This window comes from Pipistrellus kuhlii, unplaced genomic scaffold (genome assembly GCF_014108245.1).
Source record: "Pipistrellus kuhlii isolate mPipKuh1 unplaced genomic scaffold, mPipKuh1.p scaffold_m20_p_2, whole genome shotgun sequence".
NCBI classification, from domain to species: Eukaryota; Metazoa; Chordata; class Mammalia; order Chiroptera; family Vespertilionidae; genus Pipistrellus; species Pipistrellus kuhlii.
In genome coordinates this window covers 153,358,840-153,384,882 of record NW_023425515.1, presented here as the reverse complement: position 1 = coordinate 153,384,882, position 26,043 = coordinate 153,358,840, and the positions used below count along the sequence as shown (strand labels likewise).

The 26,043-nt window shown below is 47.8% G+C and overlaps 1 protein-coding gene across 1 annotated transcript; it reads left to right on the top strand.

Moving 5' to 3' along the window:
* Nucleotides 1-5,155: 5,155 nt before the first annotated feature.
* FOXD3 (forkhead box D3) lies at nt 5,156-7,732 on the top strand. The gene has a single exon (XM_036447306.2). The coding sequence runs from the start codon at nt 5,653-5,655 to the stop codon at nt 7,096-7,098; it is 1,446 nt and encodes a 481-aa protein (XP_036303199.1). The 5' UTR covers nt 5,156-5,652; the 3' UTR covers nt 7,099-7,732.
* The last annotated feature ends 18,311 nt before the right edge of the window (nt 7,733-26,043 follow it).

Genomic DNA, 26,043 nt, shown 5'->3' with positions numbered 1-26,043 from the left:
GTTTGCTCCCAATAAATCGATCGGCAGAGATTAAGAAATCGATGTGGCCTGGGTGGGCAAGTCACTGGCGGCGAGGGAAAGGCGCTCTCGCCCTGCGCCCAGGGAGAAGCCGCCGGGGATGGGCGCGGGCCGGGGAGAGGCGTGTCCCGCCCTGGCCACACCCGGGGACCGGGACCCCGCGTACCCTCGGGCGGTGGTTGGGGCAGGGGGTTGGGGGGCGCCCACCGACCGCTTCCCTCGTCCCTTCTTGCCTCCCTGGCGCGCGGGAGAGGCCATGGAGGACAGCGGCCCGCCAGCCACTTGGAGGCTTTTGTTGCTCCTCCTCCGGTTGAAAGGGGGTTTTGTGATGCGGGACAGATAAAAATGAGCGGCATCATATTGTTTGACAGAGTGATCCCATATGATGAAGTGTCGGCTCGGAAGGGGGTGAAAATGGTGAATTCCTAAAAACCCAACCTCCTCGGCTCCTCCGCGAGCAGCCCTGTACGTAGCCTGGAGGGACCCGGCGGACAGCCGGGCCGGGCCGCCTCGCGCCAAACCGTGTCGGAAAGAGGCGAGCTTTCAATGCCAAGTCATTTTTTAAGCCCCAATCTTGCCCGAGACCTTTCTCCTCGCCGATGAAAAGAACAATTTCCTAGAGAAAGGCTCGTTTTGATTAAATCTGACATGCTGCTGATAACTCCATGCTAATGTGAAATAATTAACATAATAGCCATAATTAAAAGCACGCTAACAATACCATAAATTTATCACACGATTTCACTAGCTTTCTGCCCCTAACTGCTCTCTCATCGTTAATTAAACGTGTTGCCTTTTACAGAATGGATGTTTATACATTTCCAATATAAATAAATTCAAAACCATCCTTTCTCTCTCTCTCTCTCTCTCTCTCTCTCTCTCTCTCTCTCTCTCTCTCTCTCTCTCTCTCCTTCTCTCTCCTCCTTTCCCTTTGGTCTCTTGCCATTTTACAGGAACTTCTTGGCAGGGGCCCTGAGTGGCAGACACCTTGAAAATAAATGAAGTTTTGAGATGCAAATCTAAACAAGAACATTAAATTAGCCTTTTTTCCCTCCCCCAACCCGAAGCGATCTGGAGAGGTATAGAAAGGTGGTGGGAAGTGAGTTGAAAAATCCCACTGATTTGAAAATAGAAATAACCTGGGTGGGTTGGGGTATCAACTCCCTCGGTGGCGGCCACCCAGGCGGAGGCTGATGGTAGCTTAACAAACCTATGGAAATGGTCAAGAAGGAGCCGACTTCGCGGTTCTTGGGGGGCAGGAAGCGGGGTACATTCCAAATGGGCTCCACCCACGTTTTTGTTTTCTCTGCTATGGTGGGTGGCTACTTTCGGTGGCCGGAGGCGCCCCTCGCTGCGCAGAACGCGGTCCCATCTCCCGGATTCTAAGAAAAGCGCAGCCGTGTGAGGGTATGTCTCTATCCCACTTGGCGTCCAACGATTTATTCGAGCCCTTGGCACCGTCTCTGGCTGAGAGGAGGAGGAAGGGGACACCTGAGTTTCCTCCCGCCTGGCCAGGGTGAGGTGGGCCACTCCCGCCTCCAGCACGCCGGCGGTGCCCCTGCCTTTGTGTTGACCGCTTACGAATCCAAACTGAGTTATAATTAATTTCCCCTTCGGCGTCGTAGATTGTCCCGCTTCCCCCCTCTCCATTTCATCCCGGAGAACGCACACAAAATCTCCCCTCCCCCGAGGTGTCTCAATTTCCTTCCAATCGATCCGGACTGCACGATTCGTGTTTCCTGTTGCTAGAACCCTGGCCCCCTCCACCGCCATTGCCAAACCCGTCCCTGCCGGGGCCCCGAACATGGGTGGCCACCATCCAGCTGGATGCCACGGACTCTGCCCGCCCCAAGAGAAACCTCATTTTTCCATCCTCCTTCGGCTGGACGGGCTGGACCGTTTCAAACATTGGAACAGGTGAGACAGCTCGCTTCCATCTTCTTGCAATCCCTCCTGGGAAGTTAGCTTGTGGCCCAAGTAGTCACTCTCCTCGCATGTGTGTGTGTGCACTCCTCCTTGTATCTCCCCCAGGAACTCTCCCCAACTCAGAAAATACTTATCGACATTTCACCCCCTCCCCAATATCTCCCTTCCCTCTATCACATTTTTCTTCTCCCGATAGTATGTCACTTTCCCTCTGTACCTATCTCGCTTCTCTCACCTCACTTTACCCTAAGTTTGGCGGCCACTGACGACTTGTGGGCATTTAAGCTGCAAAATGCAATTATTTAGCCAACAGGATTTACTTAGCCTGCAATCTGGACGGCCTGGGGCAGGACCCGGGTCCCTGTCAGGCTCCCTCCCGCCCAGGCGGAGTCCTGTGGCGGCGGGAACCTCCTTCTTCCCACCTGAGCCGCTCCTTCCCTCCCCGGTGGCTGCGGGCTGGCGCTGCTGTCCTCCCAGAAGGAGGGAAGCCACCGCCGGTTTCCCAGCCGAGAGTGGCAGCGGGAAAGAAATCGATATGAAGCGGCTGGGCCGGTGCAGGCGCCAGACGCAGGGGCTGCAGCCCGTAGGTCCTGCACGTCTCATCATCATTTAGCTAATCGAGTCGGAAAGTTTCTGTAAGGGCCAGAGCCAGCATCAGATGGTAACACTGATTGAACAAGAGATTAGCACAATAGATCTCTAACCGAGGGGAAGCGTTGCTTTTCACGCTACGCGCCGTAATTAATGGTATGAATCAATTAATTTGACTTTTATTGTGTCGAAGGAGAAAAGCTCAACAAATGGAACCGGCGGCTGGGAGTTGTTCATCCCCCACCTCCCCCCCCAGGGATGTTACAAAGAGGCTCCGGGGAGTGGACGGTTCAGGCTAGGTCTTGGCCCGGGAGGTGAGAGGCAGCGACTGGCATCGCCCAGGGAATCCTGAGAGCCAGCCCGGGCGGGACAGCGGAATCCAAATTAGGAGCCGCAACTTCCAGAAGACTGCCACCCTCCCGGGCGCGCACACACACGTGCCCGGGTCCACGCGGCCCAGCCTCCTCGGCGGGCAGATGGTGGCTTGCGCTGCGCGCCCGAACCAACCAGTGGGCCTGAATACCGACGCCCAGAGGAGAAGGAATTTCTGAATTTGTAAATTTCGGTTTCCTTTTTTGTCCTTCCGAGCTTCCTGTTGTGGTGTTTGGTTACTGGGACAGCCAGGACCTTTCCATCTGGGGCAGTGAGCAGCTAGCTCCCAATGCGGTGGGCTTCCGGGGAGGCTGTTCAGATGGCAGCGTAAACGGTTCGAAAGCCTGCGGGCCACGAAGCTGTGCAGCTGGGAAATCAACGCAAGAGATGCATGTTAGAGTCAGGTGCAACCGGGGGGATCCTTTAGGTACAGAAAAACCTGGATGGAGCCACTGCCCCCACTCTTCCTGCCCCCCCCTCCACCCCCTTGCCCCAACCTGGAAAGTCCTGCGAAGTGGGGAGCCAATGGGTTAGTGTTAACAAACCCAGGAGATGATTTAATGGAGAGGAGAGTCGATCTGTGTGAAAGTGCCTGTGATGAAGTAAGTTTACCCATTGGGGTCGGGTGGGTGTCTAGGCCAAGGAAAGAGAGGGAGGGGGTCTTTGGTGAGAGAGAGAGATGAATCAGAACATCGCTCTCCATCAGGAATTTAAATCTGTTTCCTAGCGTCTCCTGTAAATATTTCACTAACTACGTGTCCTCCAACCTCCTCCCCTTTTGCTCTTTCCTCTGGCGAGGCCGGCATTCTCCTCTCAGGCCTTAGCGGGCAGACAGGGTTGGTTTCCAGGAGCCCGCCACACCCGGCCAGCCAGGAGACGGCCTAGACATGCAGGAGGGAGGAGACGGCGCGCCGCGGGGTCACCGGTCAGAAAGAAGCGCTATTCGGAAGCGCAAGGCCCGCGCGCCCCCAAGGAACTCCCCAGTTTTCCTACCATCACGGGCTTCCCTTGCCAGGGAAATTCGGTGAGCACCGTCCGCATCCTCTACCTGTCCTGCCGCTGCTTTCCGAGGAAGTTAAGTCTTGAAAGGTTTCTCTAAGTCTTAAGAGAAAAGAATCCGCCTTAGTGAGCAGCAACTGAGAGCCTCGCCCGCCGTCAAGCCCCAGGCGCCCCCCCCCCCCCCCACCGCCGGCTCCCAGGAGGCCCGGCCCAGCCCAGCCCCCGGGGAAGTCACACCACCGGCTCCTGGGCCGTCCCAGCCCCGACGCCACATCACTTCGACTCTAAAGGCCCAAAGTCTCTTCGCAGTCCCACTCAACTTACCCAGGCCTCTGCCAATCCCGGCTCCTTCCCCAGCACTTCATTTCCAATCCCCACCCCATTCTTGCTAAGTTGTTTAACAACTCGGAGCAGCTAGTTATGGCTTCTTTATTTATAGGTACCCTGTTATTTCACGTCGTTTTTATTTCGCTCAGCAACTATTCTAATAGATTAATCAATAGCCATTTTCTGACCTTCGGGAACCCCAGCTGATGCTGTGGACGCGGGGAAAAAAATACATACACACATACATAAATACATAAACATGCCAACAACGAGACGGGAAAGCCAAGCCGGTGGGTCAGGGTTTGGGGAAAGAGTGCTTCCCCTCCGTAGATGTTCCCACTGAATAAGCCCTGAGACAGGAGGAGGGGTCTGAAGTCCCATTTGCAAAACGGAGCCGAGTGTGCAGCCCTGACTCGTTAAAGCTAAAAAGAATAAAAACAAAACAGCCTACTAAGTTTTTTCTTTTCAAAGGGAGGGACGGGAATCTTGTTCTAAGGTTCACAGTCCCTGCCAAGGAGTGCTGCTGGTATAAGGGGGGGAAGGGGGATGGGTAGGGGAGAGGGGGCGAGGAGGGCAGGGACAGAAAGAGCCACCAGATTACCCCCCCCCCCAACCCCTCCCGACACTCCCAGGCCCACGCCCTCCCTCGCTCACATCCTCTCTTCCTCACTCACACCCGCAGACTCCCTGGACCCGCGCGTCGGGCTGCCGCCTGGGCCGAGGTCTCGGAGGGGGGCAGGCCCGGGCGCCCTCCTCGGTGCCCGCGGGATGCCGGCGCGCCGCGCGGCGGGAGTCGCGCGTCCCTCGTCCCTTTGTTGACAATCCCCCGGACCAACTTGAGTTTGGCCGGCTCGGCCGCGGCCCTGACGTCACGCGCGGTCACGTGGCCCCGCCTCCCGCTGGATCTTTAAGTAGAAAGTAATCTATCAGGCCAGTCCTTAAAACGGGACTTTCGACTACGGGGGCTTCGGTGTCCCTGGCACAACCCCCCTCCCTCCCCTCGTTGCCCCTGCCTGCGCCCTCCCGAGCCGCTCGGCGCCCCGACGTCCCGCGCCCGCCGGCACCGCTCCTGCACCCCAGCCCCGGCCCCGAGGCCGGAGAAGGCTGGCGGAGTGAGGGGGGCGCGGCGCGGGAAAGCCGCAGGGACCGGGGCCGGGGCGCCCAGTGCCGGGGCCAGCAGGAGTTTGCAGAGCGCGGCCACCGGGGGCCGGACGGCAGCGCCTCGGCCGCGCCATGCCGGGCCGCCGAGTGTGAGCCGAGCCGGGAGGGCCCCCCTTCTCTCTCTCTCTCTGCCAGGACCCCCCATCTTTCAGGGGGCGCCCACATCCCTTCCCCTTGAGCTCCGCAGCAGTTCCTGACTGCTGTTCCCCCATCGCCCGCCGCTTCTTTCCCGCAGCCGCCACCAACCCCCGAGGAGGGATGACCCTCTCCGGCGGCGGCAGCGCCAGCGACATGTCCGGCCAGACGGTGCTGACGGCCGAGGACGTGGACATCGATGTGGTGGGCGAGGGCGACGACGGGCTGGAGGAGAAGGACAGCGACGCCGGCTGCGACAGCCCCGCGGGGCCGCCGCCGGAGCTGCGCCTGGACGAGGCGGACGAGGTGACGCCGGCGGCGCCGCACCCCGGGCAGCCCCAGCCGCCGCACCCGCAGCCCCTGGCACTGCCCAAGGAGGCGGCCGGCGCCGGGGCCGGGGGCGAGGCGGGCGCGTCCGAGGCGGACGGCTGCAAGGGCGGCCTCGGCGGCGGCGAGGAGGGCGGCGGGCCCGGCTCCGGCTCCGGCAGCGGCTCGGCGGGCGGCTTGGCCCCGAGCAAGCCCAAGAACAGCCTGGTGAAGCCGCCCTACTCGTACATCGCGCTCATCACCATGGCCATCCTGCAGAGCCCGCAGAAGAAGCTCACCCTGAGCGGCATCTGCGAGTTCATCAGCAACCGCTTCCCCTACTACCGGGAGAAGTTCCCCGCCTGGCAGAACAGCATCCGCCACAACCTCTCGCTCAACGACTGCTTCGTCAAGATCCCCCGCGAGCCGGGCAACCCGGGCAAGGGCAACTACTGGACGCTGGACCCGCAGTCCGAGGACATGTTCGACAACGGCAGCTTCCTGCGGCGCCGCAAGCGCTTCAAGCGCCACCAGCAGGAGCACCTGCGCGAGCAGACGGCGCTCATGATGCAGAGCTTCGGCGCCTACAGCCTGGCGGCGGCGGCGGGCGCCGCGGGGCCCTACGGCCGCCCCTACGGCCTGCACCCGGCCGCCGCGGCGGGCGCCTACTCGCACCCGGCGGCCGCGGCGGCCGCAGCCGCAGCCGCGGCGCTGCAGTACCCGTACGCGCTGCCGCCCGTGGCCCCCGTGCTGCCGCCCGCCGTGCCGCTGCTGCCCTCGGGAGAACTGGGCCGCAAAGCCGCCGCCTTCGGCTCGCAGCTCGGCCCCAGCCTGCAGCTGCAGCTCAACAGCCTGGGCGCGGCCGCCGCCGCCGCCGCGGGCACGGCGGGCTCCGCGGGCACCACCGCGTCGCTCATCAAGTCCGAGCCGAGCGCGCGGCCGTCGTTCAGCATCGAGAACATCATCGGCGGAGGCCCCGCGGCGCCCCCCGGGGGCTCGGCGACGGGCGCCGGGGGTGCCGGGGTGACGGGGGGCACCGGAGGCGGCGGCGGCGGGGGCGCGGCGCAGTCCTTCCTGCGGCCGCCCGGGACGGTGCAATCTGCGGCGCTCATGGCCACGCACCAGCCCCTGTCGCTGAGCCGGACGACGGCCACCATCGCGCCCATCCTGAGCGTGCCGCTCTCCGGACAGTTCCTGCAGCCCGCAGCCTCGGCCGCCGCCGCTGCCGCCGCCGCCGCCCAAGCCAAGTGGCCGGCGCAATAGGGACGCGAGGTCGCCGGGACGCGGGGCCCCGCGGTTGGGCCGTGGGCCGCGGCTGCACTTCCAGGCTGGGCGCCCCGCCCCGGTCCCGGCCCCCCCTGCCCAATCCCAGACTCTGCCTTTTATTCCTCCATTTCCTGCCCCGACCCCTCAGCACCGACCTCCGCTGGCAGCCTCCGCCCTCTTATGCACACCTAGGCTGGCGGACCAAACTCTGCGCGCGCCCGCCGGGAATAGCTTTCCATCCAGGTAAAACCGAAAACTTAATTTTCCAAAACTGCACCCTGACGGGCATCTGCTCTCAGTACCGTGGGGAAGGGAGGGACATTCTTTGTACATATTTGTATAAAAATTATTGACTTTTCCTTTTGGGGTTTTTATTTTTTTAAGAAAAAAAATTCAGTAGATTTAGAGCTCTGAACTTTCATTTTTTTTGAAGGTTCACTCTCCACAGTTTTATGTGAAAAAGAAATGTATAGAGACGTTGGGAGATTTTAAATGTAAAAGAATTTTCAAAAGGCAAGAAGTGTCATTCTATTATAAAAGTCTGTTTATATATGAATGAATATATATGGTATTCTAAATGTTATTCCGTCGTGTTGTACACAACTTTGTAAATAAATTTTTAAAACGCTCAGCCTAGTGTTTCATTTAGGTATCTGAGGTAAATGATGAGATTTAAAAATATTTTTTATTTCATTCTTACCAGAAATTCCAGAAGTTGGCTAATTCATAATTGGTTGCAAGAGAAGTTTAATTGGAGAAGGGAAAGAATGTGCTAATTTAAATCTTAGTAATATTTTTCTTTTAGTTTTTACATAAAACCCAGATGTGGGGCATGATTTTGTTCAGAGCAATCCATTACATCTAAATGATCAGAAATGTCAGTAGATAAAATAACCTGCTACTTAAAAAAGAAAAGAAAAGAAAAGAAAAACAAACCACAAACCTTAGTCTCAACAATTAAATCTTTTAATTAAAAAAAATACCAACATATTTTGCACAATGAAAATTTCTTAAATGCAGATCTTGGTCATTAATGTTACCCTTTCAAACGAATATAAATTCCAGACATAGCTCTCAGTTTAACATTTAAATCTTTAGTTTTTGAAATTACTTATTCCCATTGCTCAAGTGGAAGTGGTAAATAGACCCAGTTGATTGTTTAAGTGGATGTTATTGCATTTTAAATTTTGCAGTGGAATTGTATTATATTAACCTGATAGATAATACATAGTTTTATTCTTAAACAATGTTTTCAAATAAGATACCTCTTTTCTATGGCAATCCACAACATAATTTTAATTTCTGAACTGTCAATTCGGGTACCTCCTCTCCCTCCAACCCGCAGTGTTTCTGAAGGCCAGCGAACAGTGTGGCCTTAATATCCTTTTTAAAACAGGTGCACATCACCCCCTCCCCCCTTTTTTTTTTTCTTAAAAAAAATGTATACTTAGTGTGAAATTCGAGATCATAGGGCAGGAATGTGAAGATGTCCTTCTAGATTCCCCCCCCCCCCCCCAGATTATTTTAATGTGCATTTCTGCCGTGGCAACCTTAAAAGTATTAAGGTACAAATGAAACATCTAGACTCCCGGGAGGCCGGTTCCCACCACCCCCACCTTATCCTCGAACGGCATCAATTCTAATTATTTCGTAATTAATTTAGGTGTTACAATTACTTATGCGAAATCTCTTTTCAAGGCTGGAGCGGGTAGCAGTCTTGTCAGCTCAGCCCTAGGTTCCTCCTCTTGGCAAAACACGGCCACGATCCCGGGGCCGCTGGCGCCCACCTTGCCTCCGGGTCGCGGAGATGCCTCGGGGCCGTCAGATCCGAGCCTCGTTTCTCTGCAGATGGCGTGGACCGAGTCGCTTTGAAAGACCCTCACCAATACCGACTCTGTTTTCCTCGTCAATGGTAAACATTATTGTGTCTCAGTAAACATTCCTTTCGGATCAGGGTCCTAAAATAAAACGGCCTGCCGGGAGTGAAATAGTTGAACTTGACCAACTAGAACCCGATAACCGCCGCGGAGCCACGGTAGCCTTCAAGGAGAAGAGAGTGCGGACCACACGGGCTCGGGGCGGGTCCCTTCTAATCTCCTTTTACAAGGAAAACTAAACGGATCTAAATCTGTTTGCGTGTCGCAGCTATAAAAGTAACAAGTTGTTTCACAGTTGTGTCTGGCTAATCGGTTTTTACACAAACAGCAAATGGTACATGATTTGTGCAAACACGTAGAGGTTATTTCTAAATATAGCCGGCACTCCTGGGAAAAGGGAAAGGCAGGGCTTCTTGCATTCACTTTTAGCCTCAAGAAGCTGCTGATCCAAGGCTTCTAAATGACATTGGATAACAGGGGCCTCATTCCATCCCTGATCCTTTGTTACTTATAAAATTACTCGCTCATATTTCCGCGCATAGCAGCAATACCGGCCGAGCCTGCGCCCGCAGCTTGACACTCAGTCACCAGCCGCCGCTTAAGATCCGAAAGGCTTTTTTCCAGCGATGCCTTGGCGGTGGGGTGTAAAGGAGAGAGTCTCCTAACCTTGAACTAGCTTAAAGATGGTCCTCTTCCTTTATTTCTTGGAGGGCAGGAGACTCGGATCCAAACCTCAAACCGGCGGCGGTGGCTGTTTAAAGTCCTGGCAGATGTCTGGGAGACCCCTGTGGTTTAAGCTTGTTAGACCACAAAGGTTTAGAACGGAAGGGAAAATGCAAATATATATATATATATATATATATATATATATATATATATATATATATATATATATATGTATATGTATATGTATATGTATATGTATATGTATATATAAAATGAACGCTGGCATTGGGTGGGGGAGGGCTTGAAACTCATATTTGATGTGACCCAACCTGCGCTCCAGCGACGAAAGACACTAAAATCCCCTCTAAAATTGAGATTTTAAAGGCAACACTACTGACACCGCTTTTTATTCCACTTAGTGAGGTTTGTTTGTAACAAAAGGGAAACGGGTTGATTTTTATGGGGAGGATTTTAGCTTTCGGCTACACACTGGTCTGCACTCCCTTCGACACTTATTTCTAGAAAGTCGATCCAGTTCCGAGGTCTAAGATCCTTTGAGCATCTCAAGGCGGGGTCCCTGAGTGCCCCCCCTTCCCCTCTGCACGCAGTCCCTTGGGGAATGCAGAGTGGATCCAGAGGTCCAAGAAAACGGGAACAAGCAAAATGCATGCATGGGCTATGCAGGGCTCTCGCTGCAATGGTGCACGTGGCCTGTAGGGGGAGACGAGCGGACGGAAAACTTCCTCATTTGTCTCCGAGGGTCCAGCCTCAGCCCTCGGAGGCCTCTCAGACTCAGAGCGCGCTGACACCCTCGCTCATCTTCCTGGCCTGGGCCACCCAGGTCAAATATCAAAGAAGCTGTGTTCCTTGGCCTGCCTCCTAGAAGGGACTGAGTCCCGAAGGGGGTTCAGTCCTAAAGATTGGGAAGCAATAAAATTTAGTGATGAGGAAACATTGACTTGGAAGCAATTAGGAGTTATATTTGAGGCTATTTATTTTACGTGGTTTCTAGGAAGAGTCTTGGCAGCAAGGGGAACATGAACAGTTGATGTGTGTGGGTGTTTGGGGGTGGGGTTGGGGTCATTTTAACGTGGGTTCCTTTAAGAACTGTCCTGAGGAGAATGTGATCTGGAGAAGAAAAAAAAAAAGCTAGATCCAGAGCCAGGTATCCATCCGACCATCCCCACCTGTATCTGTGATGGTGGCAAACTAGTGACTGGATGCCTCCTCCCTGGGGGTGAGGAGGTTGGAAGGGCATTCTCGGAGTTTCCAGGCTGTTTCATGGGTCTATGTGTGTCTGTTTCATGGGAGGGAATGACAGGAAGCAGTGGAATCAGAGAGGCCTTGCACAGAGGGTCCGGACCGGGGATTGGGCATTTCCTGACTGTGACCTTGGACACAATGCGTGGTTTCTTTCTCTTCATTTCCTTGCCTCTACAACGAGAATGAGGAGCCTGCTTGCAGTTTGGGCTTGCAGAATCAGTGGGAAATGTTTTATAAACTGGTAAGAGCTAAAGGCACGTGAGATTTTTGGTTTTGTTTTTATGGCTTCTGGGCAGGGAAACAACTCTGTTCAAACACCTGCAGCGATTGGCTTGGTTTTGAGCCATTCCATTTTAGATGTGAAAAGCGTGTTTTCCTAAGAGGTCGCAGGACTTATGCTAGCCTCCTGCCTCGTGAAAGGATGGAGCCGAAGGGGCTGGTCAGAGGAAGGTTGAAAACTCTCCTCCTCATCCTGAGACCTTCGACCACGCCCTAGGCCTGCGGGGCCACCCACCATGAGCCTGCACCCCCAGCACCAGAGGCCCGGTGTACTTCTTTCTGGCTGAGCTGTCTGCTTTGCTGTTGGCCCCTTTGCTCCCACTATCAAGCAAGTGGGGAAACCCGAGCCCTCCGTTGATAGACTCAAGAGGTGGCCTCGGGAGAATGACAGGCAACCAGATCCCAAACCCACAGAAAAGACCACCCTCCTGTTGCCTCCCTCCAACAGTTGGCACAATTACACCCAGAGCAACGTCCCTCTTCACCATCACGGGCCCCTCCCTGTGCCCTCGTAGGAATGCGCAAGCCATTCTCTGCTCCCTGGGGCACACCGGCCACGGAGGGCTGGTGCGCAGAACAAAATTCGGAGTGCTACCAAATAGTCAAGGAGTAAGAAAGCATTCTCATCTTATTTTTCAAAATGAGAATTAAATTAGTCCCCTCCCTCATTTTAGTGTAAAACTCAGACCAAAAGCCCTTCTTGTCCAGATGACTTGGGGCATATGCACACTGCTCTGTCCCGTGATGGGCAAGGTGGGGAGGGCGAGGCAGCACCTTCATTCCTTGTCTCAGTCCTCTGGGGCCGAATTTTGGCGGCATCTTCAGGAAAACAGACCTAGAGAATACCCCCCCCCCCCCTTCTTTTTTTTAAACATAGACTCAGAATGTTCCAAGATTTTCCCCAAGGTCACTCAGCAGCCCTGGTGTGAACTATGGAAATATATATATATATATATATATTTTTTAATTGTTCTCTACCCAGGAAGGATGCCCCACTTGGGGAAAGAGAAAAAATAAAAGAGGACAGTGGGGCAGAGACTATTGGGAAGAGGGGGAAAGAGAAGGAAAAATACAACTAGAGGCGCTCTGGGCCAAGAAAGGAGACTCAGCCCCGGGAAGGGCGAAGACCCAGCCCCTGGCGGTCCCTCGGCCCCGGCTCCCGCCCCGCCGCCAACCCACTGGCCCCGCGCCGCTGGCCCAGCGCTAGGCGGGTCTGCTGGGACCGATGGCTCGATTCCCTCCTGGCATCGCTATTTGGGGAGGGGGCAGAAAGAAGGCGGGAACTCCAGGCCCCACGCTTCCCTCGCCTGGCAGGTCCCCCGTCCCCGCCACAGCGGCGGGGCGTCTCAGATCGGTCCCCACGGGCCACCCCTCTCCAACCCCTCCCACACCCGGTCGCCGCAGCACCAGCCGCGAGCGCTCCGCCTACGAGACTCCAGATCCTCCGCCTGGAGGGAGAGAAGAGGGAAGAGAATTTGAATTAATCAGGCGGAAAGCCCATCCCTAAAGGGCCCCCACTGCTGGAGGGGCGGGGGTGGAGGCAGCTGGGGCGCGGTGGGGTCGCTCCTCCCCGCCCCCTGCAGCTGCACCCCACTTGTCTAGGGAAGCTCGGGACACGAAACCAGTCCCCACGTTTTGGACCTGGGATCGCAGGGAGCTAGGACCAGTTTACGGCACTCTGGTTAGGCCACGTCCCTGACGAGTTTTGAGAGGGTTGTGAGGACTTTGGAGACCCCACCAAGGTGGCGGACGGTTAGGCGTGTCCCCACCCAGGGCCTGTTCGCCCGGCCGCCTGTGCGCGGGAAGGTGTCCTCTAGGCCGTGCCCGCCCCGGCCGCTCCCACTTCGGCATTTGTAATGCTTCCCCCTGGGATCCGGCCCGCTTGCAGTGCCAGTCTTACTGAAGAGGGGAGCTTTGGTTCTTTCCCTCCCGTCCTCCCTTCCACTCTCCTCTCCACAGATGATGAGCAAGACTCAGTTTTCTCCAAAAGACCAACAACACGTTTTGCTTTTTCCTCCTTTTAACCGCAAGGGGAGAGTGCCCGGGGTCGCAGGGAGCTTTGCTGTCAGCACCAGAGCAATCCTAAACCCTGAATTTTCTCTTGGCCATAAAGCTCCACTTGGGAGGCAGCACCTCCTCCAGGAAGCCTTCTCAGCTCAGGTTAGTTGCTCCTCCTTGCTGTGCACAAAGGGGGTGATCAAAATTATTTGCCTAATAAATAACAAATAGAACCATGGGAGTGGGGATGAGGAATCTTGAAGGCTGTTAATTGAGTCAGTCAAGTCTTTCTCAAGTGTTTGAGGTCTGTTTTCTTCCCAATCCTTTTCCTCAGTCCCTTTCTTTAAAATTTTTAAAATTTTTTTTTTATTTCAGAGAGTAAGGGAGAGGGAGAAGAGAAACATCAATGATTAGAGAAAAATCATTGATTGGCTGCCTCCTGCACGCCCCCTACTGGGGATCGAGTCTAAAACCCAGGCATGTGCCCTGACCTCTTGATTCATGAGTCCTCCCTCAACCACTGAGTCACATGGGCGGAGCTTTAGTCCCTTTCTTTATAATAAATACTTTTTTTTAAAAAAATTATTTTTTAAAAATATGTTTTATTGATTTTTTACAGAGAGGAAGGGAGAGGGATAATTAGAAACATTGACCATCTGCCTCCTACAAGCCCCCAAATATTTTTGTTGTTGTTATTAATCTTCACTCAAGGATATTTTCTCCATTGATTTTCAGAGAAAGAGTGGAAGGAGGAGAAAGAGACAGAGAAACATCAATGCGAGATATATCAACTGGTTGCTTGTCCCTAGCCACCAGGGATAGGCCTGCAATCGAAGTATTTGCCCTTGACCAGAATTCAACCCAAGAGCCTTTAGTCCACTGGCCAAAGCTCTATCTACTGAGCCAAACCAGTTAGGGCTATAATAAATGCTTTTATAAATATTTTAAAAGCATTTATTAGTGTCTCTCTCTCTCTCTCCCACACTCCTCCCTCACCTCTCCCACCCCACTCTCTCTCTCAGGAAGGAGCATTTGAGATTTTGCTTCCCAGCAATTGTCAGTTTGGGTTCAAATAAACTCACAAAAATTTAAAAAGAAAGAAAAGCATTTATTAGAAATCTAAAATGTATAAGGCACATCAACATTCATGATATAATAGGATTTTCTGGAATGTTTTCTCTGCCTTTGTGAAATTAGTTGAAAACTCATCATAAACTAAAATACCAGCAATAAGTTCCACCTCTCACCTAATGGAGAAACCTTTTAGAGTACCTTCTTCAGCCAGCTCTGCTTCCATTTTTCCAGTAGAAGAGGGATCACTTCCTCACAAAACGATCCGTTACTCTGAGGGCAACCTTTCTTTTATAGGACCCTTTTCCTTCCTTAGCAAAGTACAGAGAATTTAAGAGCCATTTGCTTAGATTTTAATATTAAAGATGATCATATTACTAGGTGTTGAGTTTCTTTAACTAAAAATACAAAGAATACACTGTGGTTTGGCTTCTACATTAAAACTACTGCTGGTGGGGCCCTGGCTAGGTAGCTGAGTTGTTTAGAGAATCATCTTGATACACCAAGGTTGTAAGTTCTATCCCTAGTCAGGGCACATACAAGAAGCAATCAATGAATGCATAAATAAGTGGAACAACAAATAGATGTTTCTCTCTCTCTCTCTCAAAAAAATCAATAAATAAATTGTTTTGTTTTGTTTAAAAAAAAAACTACTGTTGCGGGGGCGTGGGAGGTGGGGGGAGAGACTGAGCAAAAGTTAAAGCTTTTAAAAAGGATCACAATTCTGTATTAAGTCAACATTTTCCAGGACAGTCAATGGGCCTTGCTCTATACCCACTTGGAGAGCTGTCCCCTAGGGTTGGGCTCAGGCAATCATGGTGATAAAAGTCCTGTGGAATGTTGGTTAGAATCTCATGTTCTTCTTCATCTTCTTTTTTTTTTAACCAGAGAAAAAAGCATTTTTAAGAAGTTAAAGAAATCATCTCTCTTTCATTGCTATAAACATTGGCATAAAAGCTACCTCTTTTCTGTTAATCTCCAAATCATTCACCATATGAAATTAGAAACTTAGGTGCCTTCCCTGGGAAATATTCTTATAGATTCTACTATTTCATATAGGGAAGAAGAAAAAATAAGTGAATCCAGATTATTATATTTGGCCACTGCCCTCCAATTGGGATCAAGATAGTTAAGCTCTTTAGTGTATACACTTAATATATTTTAAATTTTTTATTTATTGATTTTTAGAGAAAGTGGAAGGAGGAAAGAGAGAGAAAGAAATAATAGTTTGTTGCTCCACTTATTTATGCATTCATTGGTTGAATCTTATATGTATTCTGACTGGAGATCAAACCTGCAACCTTGGCATATCAGGACCATTTGTTAGATGAAGGCTCTGTATTTTTTATTTTTATTTTTTACTTTACTTTTATTTTTATTTTTTTGCAAATGTATATCTAGTTTGTGTGGTCCCTATTGCTTTAGTCTTTTGTGTAGCCCAGTTAGCTTCTCTGCCATTGTTACAGATCAGACCAGTAAACCATCTTTCAAATTCTACCATCTTGCAAATGTATATGTTGATTACAAGAGCAAGGTGGTATCAAGATCAGCACAAATTAATCACAACCACTGTGAAGCATCTGCTTTATTGATAGCATTTCAACAGCGTCACCTTTCCACATACATCAGGAACTATGACTGTATGATAAAGTCGCTCTTCTCGCTAAGGAATTGAGTGCAAGAGTTAATAGATTGGTCTAAAAGACAATACTAATTTCTAGTCCTAGTCTTGACATTGAACTTGGGAATATCTGATGGACTCTATATTTGCCCACATAAAAACCACTACTAAAATTTTAGCTGTGAGAAAAAGAGGATAGAGAGGCATTATAGTATTATAACTATCATTTCAAAATTTTAGCCAACAGATCTTTTTGAGTTACTGTTTAAAAGTTTAGAGATTTTTAAAACCTTGATTTTATCTTTGTCTTGATTTAAGGTCTCTACTCTTCCAAGATATCTGTCATTCAGACCTCCAGCACTTTGATGACTCCTTTACTCAGATATTGCTAGTTTATATTACAGTTCAAGGTAGGAGACCGAATCACCCCCTTTACCACCACCACCCAGGGGTTCCATGGTAACTTGAAGAAGCCCCACAGGAGACAGTTAGTGAATCAATCTATCCTCCACTTTGGGGACCATTGTTCTAGTACAGGATATTCAATATACATACTTAATGGATTGCATATCTGTAGCTTTAAAATATTCTCACATAAGTGACGTGAAGTGTTGAGAAAAAACTTTATTGTTACAAAAGCTGAAAACTTACTGTGTTTTCAAAAATGATTTGTTTGCTAGAGAGGGTTTATAATTTGAGACTAGAATGATATTCTGGAAAGAGCATGGGCTTTGGATATGATCATCCTAGGGTCAAATCTTCTTTCTGCCATTTCTTTCTTTCTTTTTTTAAAATATATTTTATTGATTTTTCACAGAGAGGAAGAGAGAGGGATAGAGAGTTAGAAACATTGATGAGAGAGAATCATTAATCAGCTGCCTCCTGCACACCCCTACTGGGGATGCACCCGCAACTAAGGCACATGCCCTTGACCGGAATCGAACCTGGGACCCTTCAGTCCCCAGGCCGATGCTCTATCCACTGAGCCAAACGGGTCCCGGCTCTGCCATTTCTTAACTGTGAACTTGATCAAAGTTATTTGGTCTCCCCGAATCTTAGTCTTCTTCATTATAAAATAGGGAATGTAATATAAATTAACAATGATAATGTATTTGGAATACTCAAAAATGGTGACCATTGTTGTTTTAAAGTTTTGCTGGTTTTATAACAGTCATATTTTCATGAAGCTACCTTTATTTTTTTCTCTGATATATACCAATAGTTGTCACATTTCATATTTAAAAATGAAGTTGCTGAGACCACAGTTCCTTCCATCTGTTTGAGCTAGGTATCATTTTTGTGTTCTCAGAACTTAACAAATGTGAAACAATTTACTCTGTAGTGCCACTTGGTAAATCATTTTTTCACTTCCAGGGCATTTTTCAGTCTTAGGGATGAGAGATCTTGACAATAGTCATTAAAGATATGATGGCACTTTCACAAGAACAAGGACATGTGCCTTATGTCTTTGCTGAGCTCTGGTCTAGATGGACTACTTCTAACATTTTTCTAGATCTACACTAAGATTCACTAGAAGTTGCTACCTGCATAGATCAGATCTGATTAGGCAAATATCGATACATCATTCTGAACTTTAGAAGATCACCTCGGGAGGATGTGATGTTGTATAATTAAAAGACAATGGGAATGAAGTTAGCCCATTGGGGCTTACTGCCTGGTGACAAGTGGCTGAGTCCCTTGAAATTTAAACCTCAGATCATGATAATCTAGTGGAGACATTAAAATGTCTGTTTAGTTTACTCAAATTAAACCAAATGAGAAGAGAGAGAGAGAGAGAGAGAGAGAGAGAGAGAGAGAGAGAGAGAGAGAATTAATGAATGAAGAACCATTTAAATGTTAAGTTGCCCTCAGTTCTATTAAATGGCCATGAGACACAGGGAAATGAAATAGGGTGGTATGAAGTTAGATTTTTCACAGTTAGTTTTAGTTCTTTTTATGCCTTTTACAGTGTGAACATTTTGTTATAGAAAATGGGATGAGCCCTGGTCATTGTGGCTCAGTTGGTTGGAGCATCATCTCTTGCACCAAGAGGTTATGGCTTCCATTCCTGGTCAGGGCACATACCTAGGTTGCAGGTTTGATCCTGGTTGAAGCATGTTTGGGAGGCAACCAGAATTTGAAATTAGGCAATCTCATTTCCACTCCTGTGTTCTTAACCACTCTTATACTGCCTCTTGTTAGACTTGTAAGTAGTTAATTCATAACCGTTTTCTTTCCCATCTAAATTTAGAATTCTTTAAAATCAGTTTTAAAAAAGAAAGAAAAAGAAAGTGGTATGTGATCTTAGTGTTTAAACATATCACCCTTATTTTTTGTACAACATAGTGCCTAAGTGCAAGCCAACAGTAATACTGAGAGCTCAACCAAAGAGGCCTTAACCTGTTCCAATAATGAAGAAAAAACCGGCTGTTAGATTAAGGAAGAGATCATATGTATATTGTAAGGCAAATTTAATGGATTTTGTGACTAATTTTTATTGTTTGAGTTTTTTACCTTATATGTTACTTCATTTTTTAAATATATTTATTGATTTCAGAGAAGAAGGGAGAGGGAGAGAGAGATTGAAGCATCAATGATGAGAATCATTGATTAGCCACCCCCTGCACTCCCCTACGGGGGATTGAGCCTACAACCCAGGCATGTGCCTTTGACTGGAATTGAACCCAGGACCCTTCAGTTCCCAGGCCAACGCTCTATCCACTGAGTCAAACTAGCCAGGGCTTCTATATTACTTTAGAATCTAACAGTTGCACAAAATGCAATTTCCACTGTAATTTCTGCCTTGCCAAGGTTGTTATTAGAATGAAATAATATATGTTAAAGTGCTTTGCAAAAATTCATGGTGTTATAAAATGTAAAATGTTTCTGTCTTCTGGACAAACAAATTTAAATTGTTTCTTTCTGAGTTTTCACACCAAAAGTGAATTGTAGCTGAAAAGAGAAAAATCACATCAGTAATAATGATAGGAGCTAAGAAGATTAATTGAACACCTACTATGGGCCAGGAGAGGTGTTTAGTACTTTAAGTGGATTATCTCTATCGGATTCTGCTTTAGGAGTTGTTCTTCCTCTTAGATTTCTACCCTCCAGGCCCTCCTAGGGGTATGCCAGTTTCAAATATTACACATACTTTCTGGGAGGCCTTCACATTATTTGTGTGTGTTTATCTGTGTGTTTGTGTGTACTCATAATTTTTTCTTCTTCTTATACAGCTGAATTTAATAACTAAGAAGTGCTAGGTGAGAAAATTTGTATTTTCTACCTAACATGTTTCCATGGGGAGAAATTTTCATTAGAGAACATGTGAGCCTTTCTCACTCCTTCCTCCTTCAAGAGAGGGGGAGATGGTGTATCTGGTTGGTGAGTTTGTAGAGGGAACAGGGAGGGCATTTGTACATCAGCCACTCCTGCAAGTCTTGGACCTGCCTACTTCCAGAGCGAATGCATTGATTTTCAGCCACTGGCCATGCCATGGCCTTAGAATAAGCTCTGTGCTGTGGTTGCTTTTTGCTGCCTGTGACTGGTATAGATAAGTCTGAGTAATTCAGCAACTGTTAGAAGCCCACTTGGTTGTACATTATCTATTTTAGCTTTCATTAGAAATAGAGCTAATATGTCTTATCTCTGCTTCTCAATTGGTTCTAAATTTAGAAAGGAAAGAAGAGGCTTGAATTAAACTACTTACAAGCCTAACAAGAGGCAATAAGATAAGGGAATGGTTAAGAGCACAGGAGTGGAAATGAGATAGCCTAATTTCAAGGTCTGGCTCCGTCCCTCATCAGTTATGTTACCTGTGCAAGTTACTTAAACTCTTTGTTTTAGTTGCCTAATCTGTAAAATGGAGACACTAATAGTACCTACCCTCGTAGAGTTGGCGAGGATTAAATGAGTTAATAAATGTAAAGTGTCTATAGAAGTTTTGGGTATAGACTAAGCATTCAGCAAATGTTAGCTTTTTGTATTATTGTACTAATACTAACCATTCAAGGATACAGTCTAAATATTTGCAAATAATTTGCAAATTTAGCTCCCAATTTCCCTCCTTAAAAATGTTGATTCACTGATTATGAGCACAGAAGCTTTCTATTGTGCTCTGAACTTAGTAACTTAGTCCTTTTTCTCCTCCCCCCCCCCCCCCCTCTACTTGCTATAATCTGCAGGAATGAGACTCAACATTCCTTGGAGATACTTTTAAGCTTCTTCTAGGAGGATTTTAGGCTAATCTACTGGGATCATTCTTATTTAAGAATCCCATAGTACTTTGCCTATCCTATACAATTTAACAATTAAATGTGTGCTGTCATTTGTAATGGATGCTGAATAAGGCAGAATTTTTTTTTTAAGGCAAAAATCACAGAATTGCCTGAAGGGCTCTTCTTAGGGTGTAAATAAGTTACTGTAATATTTGAGGGAGAGTGTTTATCATTTTATTGTGAAAAATTTCCTATAGGACACAGACAAAGGGTGATGAAGGTCTGGGGTGAGTTAGAGAAGGTTAATGGGAGAAAAGAGGGAAAATATATAATAGTTTCAACAATAAAAATTAAAAAAAAAGAACATATATACTTAGCCCATGGATACAGACAATAGTGTGATGAAGGCCAAAAGGGGGAGGGACTGGGTGAAAGTGGACAGGGGGTAGGGGGGAAATGAGAGACATCTGCATTAGTGTCAATGATAAAAAAATTTTTTAATAACAAATAAAATAAAAAGACAAATAAATTTTTATATAGAAAAGTTGAAAGAATTTTGCAACAAGCACTTGTATACTCATCATTCTACTACCATTAACATTTTAATACTAGAGGCCCAGTGCATAAAATTCATGCATGGGGTTGGGGGAAGGTTGTCCCTCAGTCCAGCCTACACCTCTTGCAATCCGGGACCTCTTTGGGGGATGTCCACCTGCTTGTTTAGGCCCAATCCCTGCATTCAGATATCCCTCTCACAATCTGGGACCCCTTGCTCCTAACCGTCCACCACTCACTCCTAACTACCCACCTACTAGCTCCTTACTGCCTGCCTGCTCTCTCCTTACCACTTGGCTTGCCACTCCTTAGCACTACCATGAAGACAGGAGGGGCTCCCACCATTGCCACTGCACTTGCTAGCCATGAGCCCAGCTTCTGGCTGAGCAGCGCTCCTTCTGTGGGAGTGCACTGACCACCAGGGGACACCTCCTGTGCTGAGCATTTGCCCTCTGGTGGTCAGTGAGCATCATAGCGACCAGTTGTTCCAGTCATTCTGGTCATTCTGCCATTCTGGTTGCTTAGACTTTTATATATATAGCTACCTGCTTTTTCACATTATTGGTCCAGCTATCCATCCTTTGCTCTACCCACCAGTTTATTTTAATTCTCTGATGCATTTCAAAGTCTAGTGTTGAAATAATCTTTGGAAATGCCAACCTTTGATATTTTTTCCTTGGAATTTCCTGCAACTCCTCGATTTCCTCTCAGAGAAGTAGAAGCAGTGCATGGTGAGCAGGGTGTGGAGCCTAAACACCTGGGCTTGAAACCCAGCCCTCCCACTTACTGGCTATGTGACCTGTGTAATCTTACTGTTACTTAGTGTCCTCATCTCTAACAAGAGGATAATAATATTACCCACCTCATGGAGCTGTTGTGGAAATACATGTAAAGTGGTTAAAAACAGTGCTTGGCCAGCAAACACCTGTACTTGTAAAGTATTTACTTGTGTTAGGCAGTTAATCCCTATTTACTCATTTAATTCTCACCAAAACCCCACAAAGTACCATTATTATAAAATTCTAGAGGCCTGGTGTGTGGATTCATGCACTGGTGGGGTCCCTCAGCCTCGCCTGTTGGTATGGGGCCAAAACTGGCTTTTCAACATCCCCTGAGGAGTCTCAGATTTCGAGAGGACTCAGACAGGCTGAGCAACCTCACAAGTGCACGATTGGGGCCAGGGAGGGACTGCAGGAGGACTCCAGGGTGTGTCCAGCCTGTCTCACCCAGTCCCAATCAGCTGGACCCCAGCAGCAAGCTAACCTACCAGTCAGAGCATCTGTTCCCTGGTAGTCAGTGCGTGTTATAGCGACTGGTCAAATGGTTGAATGGTCAGACACTTAGCATATTAGGCTTTTATTATATAGAATAATGAATATTAGCTATTATATTTGGTATAGCAGAAATCATAGAGAAATAAAGTCTCTGCTTAGTTTCTGAGGTTTTTTTTTTAAATACATTTTACTGATTTTTTACAGAGAGGAAGAGAGAATTAGAAACATTGATGATAGAGAATCATCAATCAGCTGTCTCTTGCACACCCCATCCTGGGGATGTGCCCACAACCAAGGCACATGCCCTTGACCGGAATCAAACCTGGAACCTTTCAGTCTGCAGGCCAACGCTCTATCCACTGACCCAAACCAGTTTCGGCAGTTTTTGAGTTTTTTAAAGGAGACATAAAGTTCATGGCAAAGCCGGGACCGGTTTGGCTCAATGGATAGAGCGTCGGCTTGGGGACTGAAGGGTCCCAGGTTCGATTCCTGTCAAGGGCATGTACCTTGGTTGTGGGTATATCCCCAGTAGGGGGTGTGCAAGAGGCAGCTGATCGATGACTCTCTCTCATTGATATTTCTAACTCTCTATCTCTCTCCCTTCCTCTCTGTACAAAATCAATAAAATATATTTAAAAAAAAAGTTCATGGCAAAAAGATTACTTTAGGAAGGGAAGCTTTTTGAAAGAAACACTGGGCTCTTTGCCTATCAAAAGCCTAAGCGTTGGGGGAAAAGTTGATATCATTTAACAGTTTAAAGAGTCTCACCTGCTCAAATTATGTAAAACTTCCTAGGTTCAGGTAGGGGAAATGAAAAGAAACCAGGGAGAAGATGATGAGGGTATCTGGGGCCTGCCCTTAGCTAGGCTGATTCCTAGAGTTGGGATAAATGTCCCTGTGGGTAGATTTTGGGATTTGAAAGCAGAGGAGAATTGTGCTTTCTGTGAATTTTTGGGGTTCTTCTATGCCCCCCCCCCTCTTTTATTAATCCCACCCCTTTCTCCCATTCAAATCAGGATTTGTCATCCACTGCCTCAAGAAAGAGAGATCATAAGAAACAAAATAAGTTACATTGCTGGTTTTTGAGCACCAAAACTAAAGGCATGGCAAAACAAAACAAAGATCATGTTGAGATGAGTAGAGTTGTTTCTGGTTCCAGAAAAGATGCAAATATTCTGGACTGGAAGAGAGGGACAGTCCCGGGGAAACGGGGATAGCTGCTCAACCTACTTGGGGTTCTTCTGGTTTCTGGTTATACTTGATGTTTACAAAAGCCATTATTATTATTAGGGGATATTGAGGACTCTAATTCAGTATTCTACTAATAAAGGCAAGGTTTGGCAATATTTCAGTGTTCTAATTATAGATGACATAGTAGGTAGCTGGAACTCCCCACATTTTTTAGGAGGGATGCTTTGTTTGTGCATTACTGACTTTAGCTGTAATTTTCAATTGCTTCTATTTCAGTTTTGTTTTTTTTAATTTAAAATCATTGTTCTAAGCATTTTACATGAATAAGCTATATAAAAGTAATTCAAACATATTATTTTCTAATTGTTTTTGTATAACCGTTGTAACCACAGAACCAGCTCAAAATGGCCCTCTCCTGTGTGACAAAGTGCTGAGTTGTTTTTGAGGGACAGCAGACCAGGACCACGAACGCTGCAGCCAAATCATGTGCAGAGGAGAGAGTTTCGGCCTTTGGCTGCCCAGGAATTAAAACCACTCCCCCTACCCGCCTCTGCAATGGAACCAAAGAACCTGGGCAGAACTGGGACAGCACGCTTTCAGAGGCCCAAGGGTCTCTTGTCCAGGAAGTTTCAGTGTTGACACGCCTTCCCCATAAATGGCCAAGTTCCTCCAATTAAAACGTGCCCCACTAGCACTTCTGCACACCTGTTTCCTCAGCCCCTTAAAAACTCTCAACCTAGTCCAGTGAGCAAGATAGATTTGGGGCACCATTAGGTCTCCCATCTTCTCCATTGGTGCCTTCTAGATCAATAAACCTTCCCTTACTTCAAACGCTGACATTTGGAATTTTGGCTGTTTAAAGTCTCAGGCACACGAACTTGGGTTTTGGTAACACTGTTTATTTACCACAGGAAACTGAAATTCACTGTAATAAGTATAAGCAATAAGGAGTTGTAGTGAAGAGCACAGGCTCAGAAGCCAGACTATTTGGGTTTGAATCCTGTCAGACCCCTTACTAGCTGTGTGATATTGGACCAGGTCCGCTTTTGCATCTGCAAAATGGGAATTGAAGAGGTACTCACCTTATAAGGTGGTGTTGAGGATGAAATTAGTTAATACCTGTGAAGTGCTTATAAAAGTTCCTGGCATATAGAAGGCATTCAAATATTGTTAGGTGGCTCTGGCTTGGTAGCTCCGATGGTTAGGGTGTCATCCCGATAAGCTAAGTTTTGAGTTTGACCCCCGATCAGGGCACATACAAGAAGTAATCAATAAATGAATAAATAAGTGGAAGAACAAATCAACGTTTCCATCTCTCTCTCTTTCTTGTCTCTCCCTTACTCTCTTGTTCTAAAAATAAATAAATAAATAAATAAATAAAAATCAACAAATGAATAAAAAACATTAGGTGATTTGCAAGTTTTTGTCTTTCTAACTTAAGAGTTTATCCATAGTTCATTTTCTTTCTTTCTTTCTTTTTTTTTTCCTTTTTTCTTTCTTTCTTTCTTTCTTTCTTTTTTTTTTTTTTCACAATTAAGACTTCACTAAGGGTTAGGAAGACAGATGAAAATGTTTTCTGAGATAACACATTGTTTCCCCACCCTAACTCCCCCCCCCCATTTTTATTTTTTTAGTTTATTTTTCCCCTACCCTAATTTTTAATAAAATTGTGTTATGTTAAATTTCATATGTTAAAGTCCTATCTTCATCCCTCAAACTGACTACTTGGAGGAGACAGGGTCTTTAGGAGATAAGTGAGGTCATAGGGTAGGGCACTAATCCAATAGGACTGGTGACCTTATAAGAAGAGAAATTCATAACCCCCGCCTTATGCATGGAGGAAAGGTCATCTGAGGACACAGAAGGTGGCCATCTACAAGCCAGGAAGAAACTTCTCTCCAGGAACAGACCCTGTTGGACCTTGATCTGTGACTTTAGGCCTCCAGTACTGTGAGGAAATACATTTCTGTTGTTTAAGCAACCAAGCCTGTGGTCTCTCTTTATACCCGTGGTCGTGACGCTGTCATGTCGTAATGACCAAATGCCAAAAGGCACCTGCTGAACGTCATATGATTTCTTCATGGGAACAAGTAAGCGTCACTATTCAATTTTCATCTTCCAATGAAGGTCAATTTAAGTGCTACTGAGAAGGAAAGGTTAGGGCAGGAAACTATTCTTATCTCCGTCACAACTGTCTTCAAGGTGGGCGGGCTGCACGCTTGGTCGGGCACGGGCAGGTGGGCGGGGACTTGACGCTGGGTCCCAGGGCATGTAGGGTCCGGGTCTCTAGTTTTGTTATAACAATCTGAGCAGACTAAGACAGATTATTAATTAATGAGTACCAAACACTGAGGAAAGCTCTTAGAGTTGCGCTCATTTGCCAAAGAATGGGCAGGCACCGTCACCCAAGTTTTCTTACTCCATCACTCCCTACACAAAGGTACCTGATGGCTAAACAGAGTGAAGTAGACAAAAGACCTGACTTCTTGTCCCAACCCTGCCCCTCATCAACTGAGTGACTTGGGAAAAGTCTTTATACCTCTCCATGCCTCAGTTTTCTCCTCAATATAAAATGAGGTGTAGCAATGGTAAGATATGTACACAGAAAATAATTTAATAAAAAATAAAATAAAATGAGGTGTAGGAGATGAATATATTTATTCTGTATTAGTGGCACAGCGCACAAAATTCGTGCACTGGGGGGGGGGGGGGGAGAGGTCCCCTCAGCCCAGCCTGCCCCCTCTAACATACTGGGAGCCCTCAGGGGATGTCCTACTGATGGTTTAGGCCCGCTCCCCATTGGGAGCAGACCTAAGCAGAAGTCTGGCCTCTCTTTGTGGGAGGCGACCTGCTGATCAGAGGAAAGTGCCAGCCCCATCACCCTGCTGCTGCAGCCACATCCAGTCACTGCAACCACCAAAGTATTTTCATCA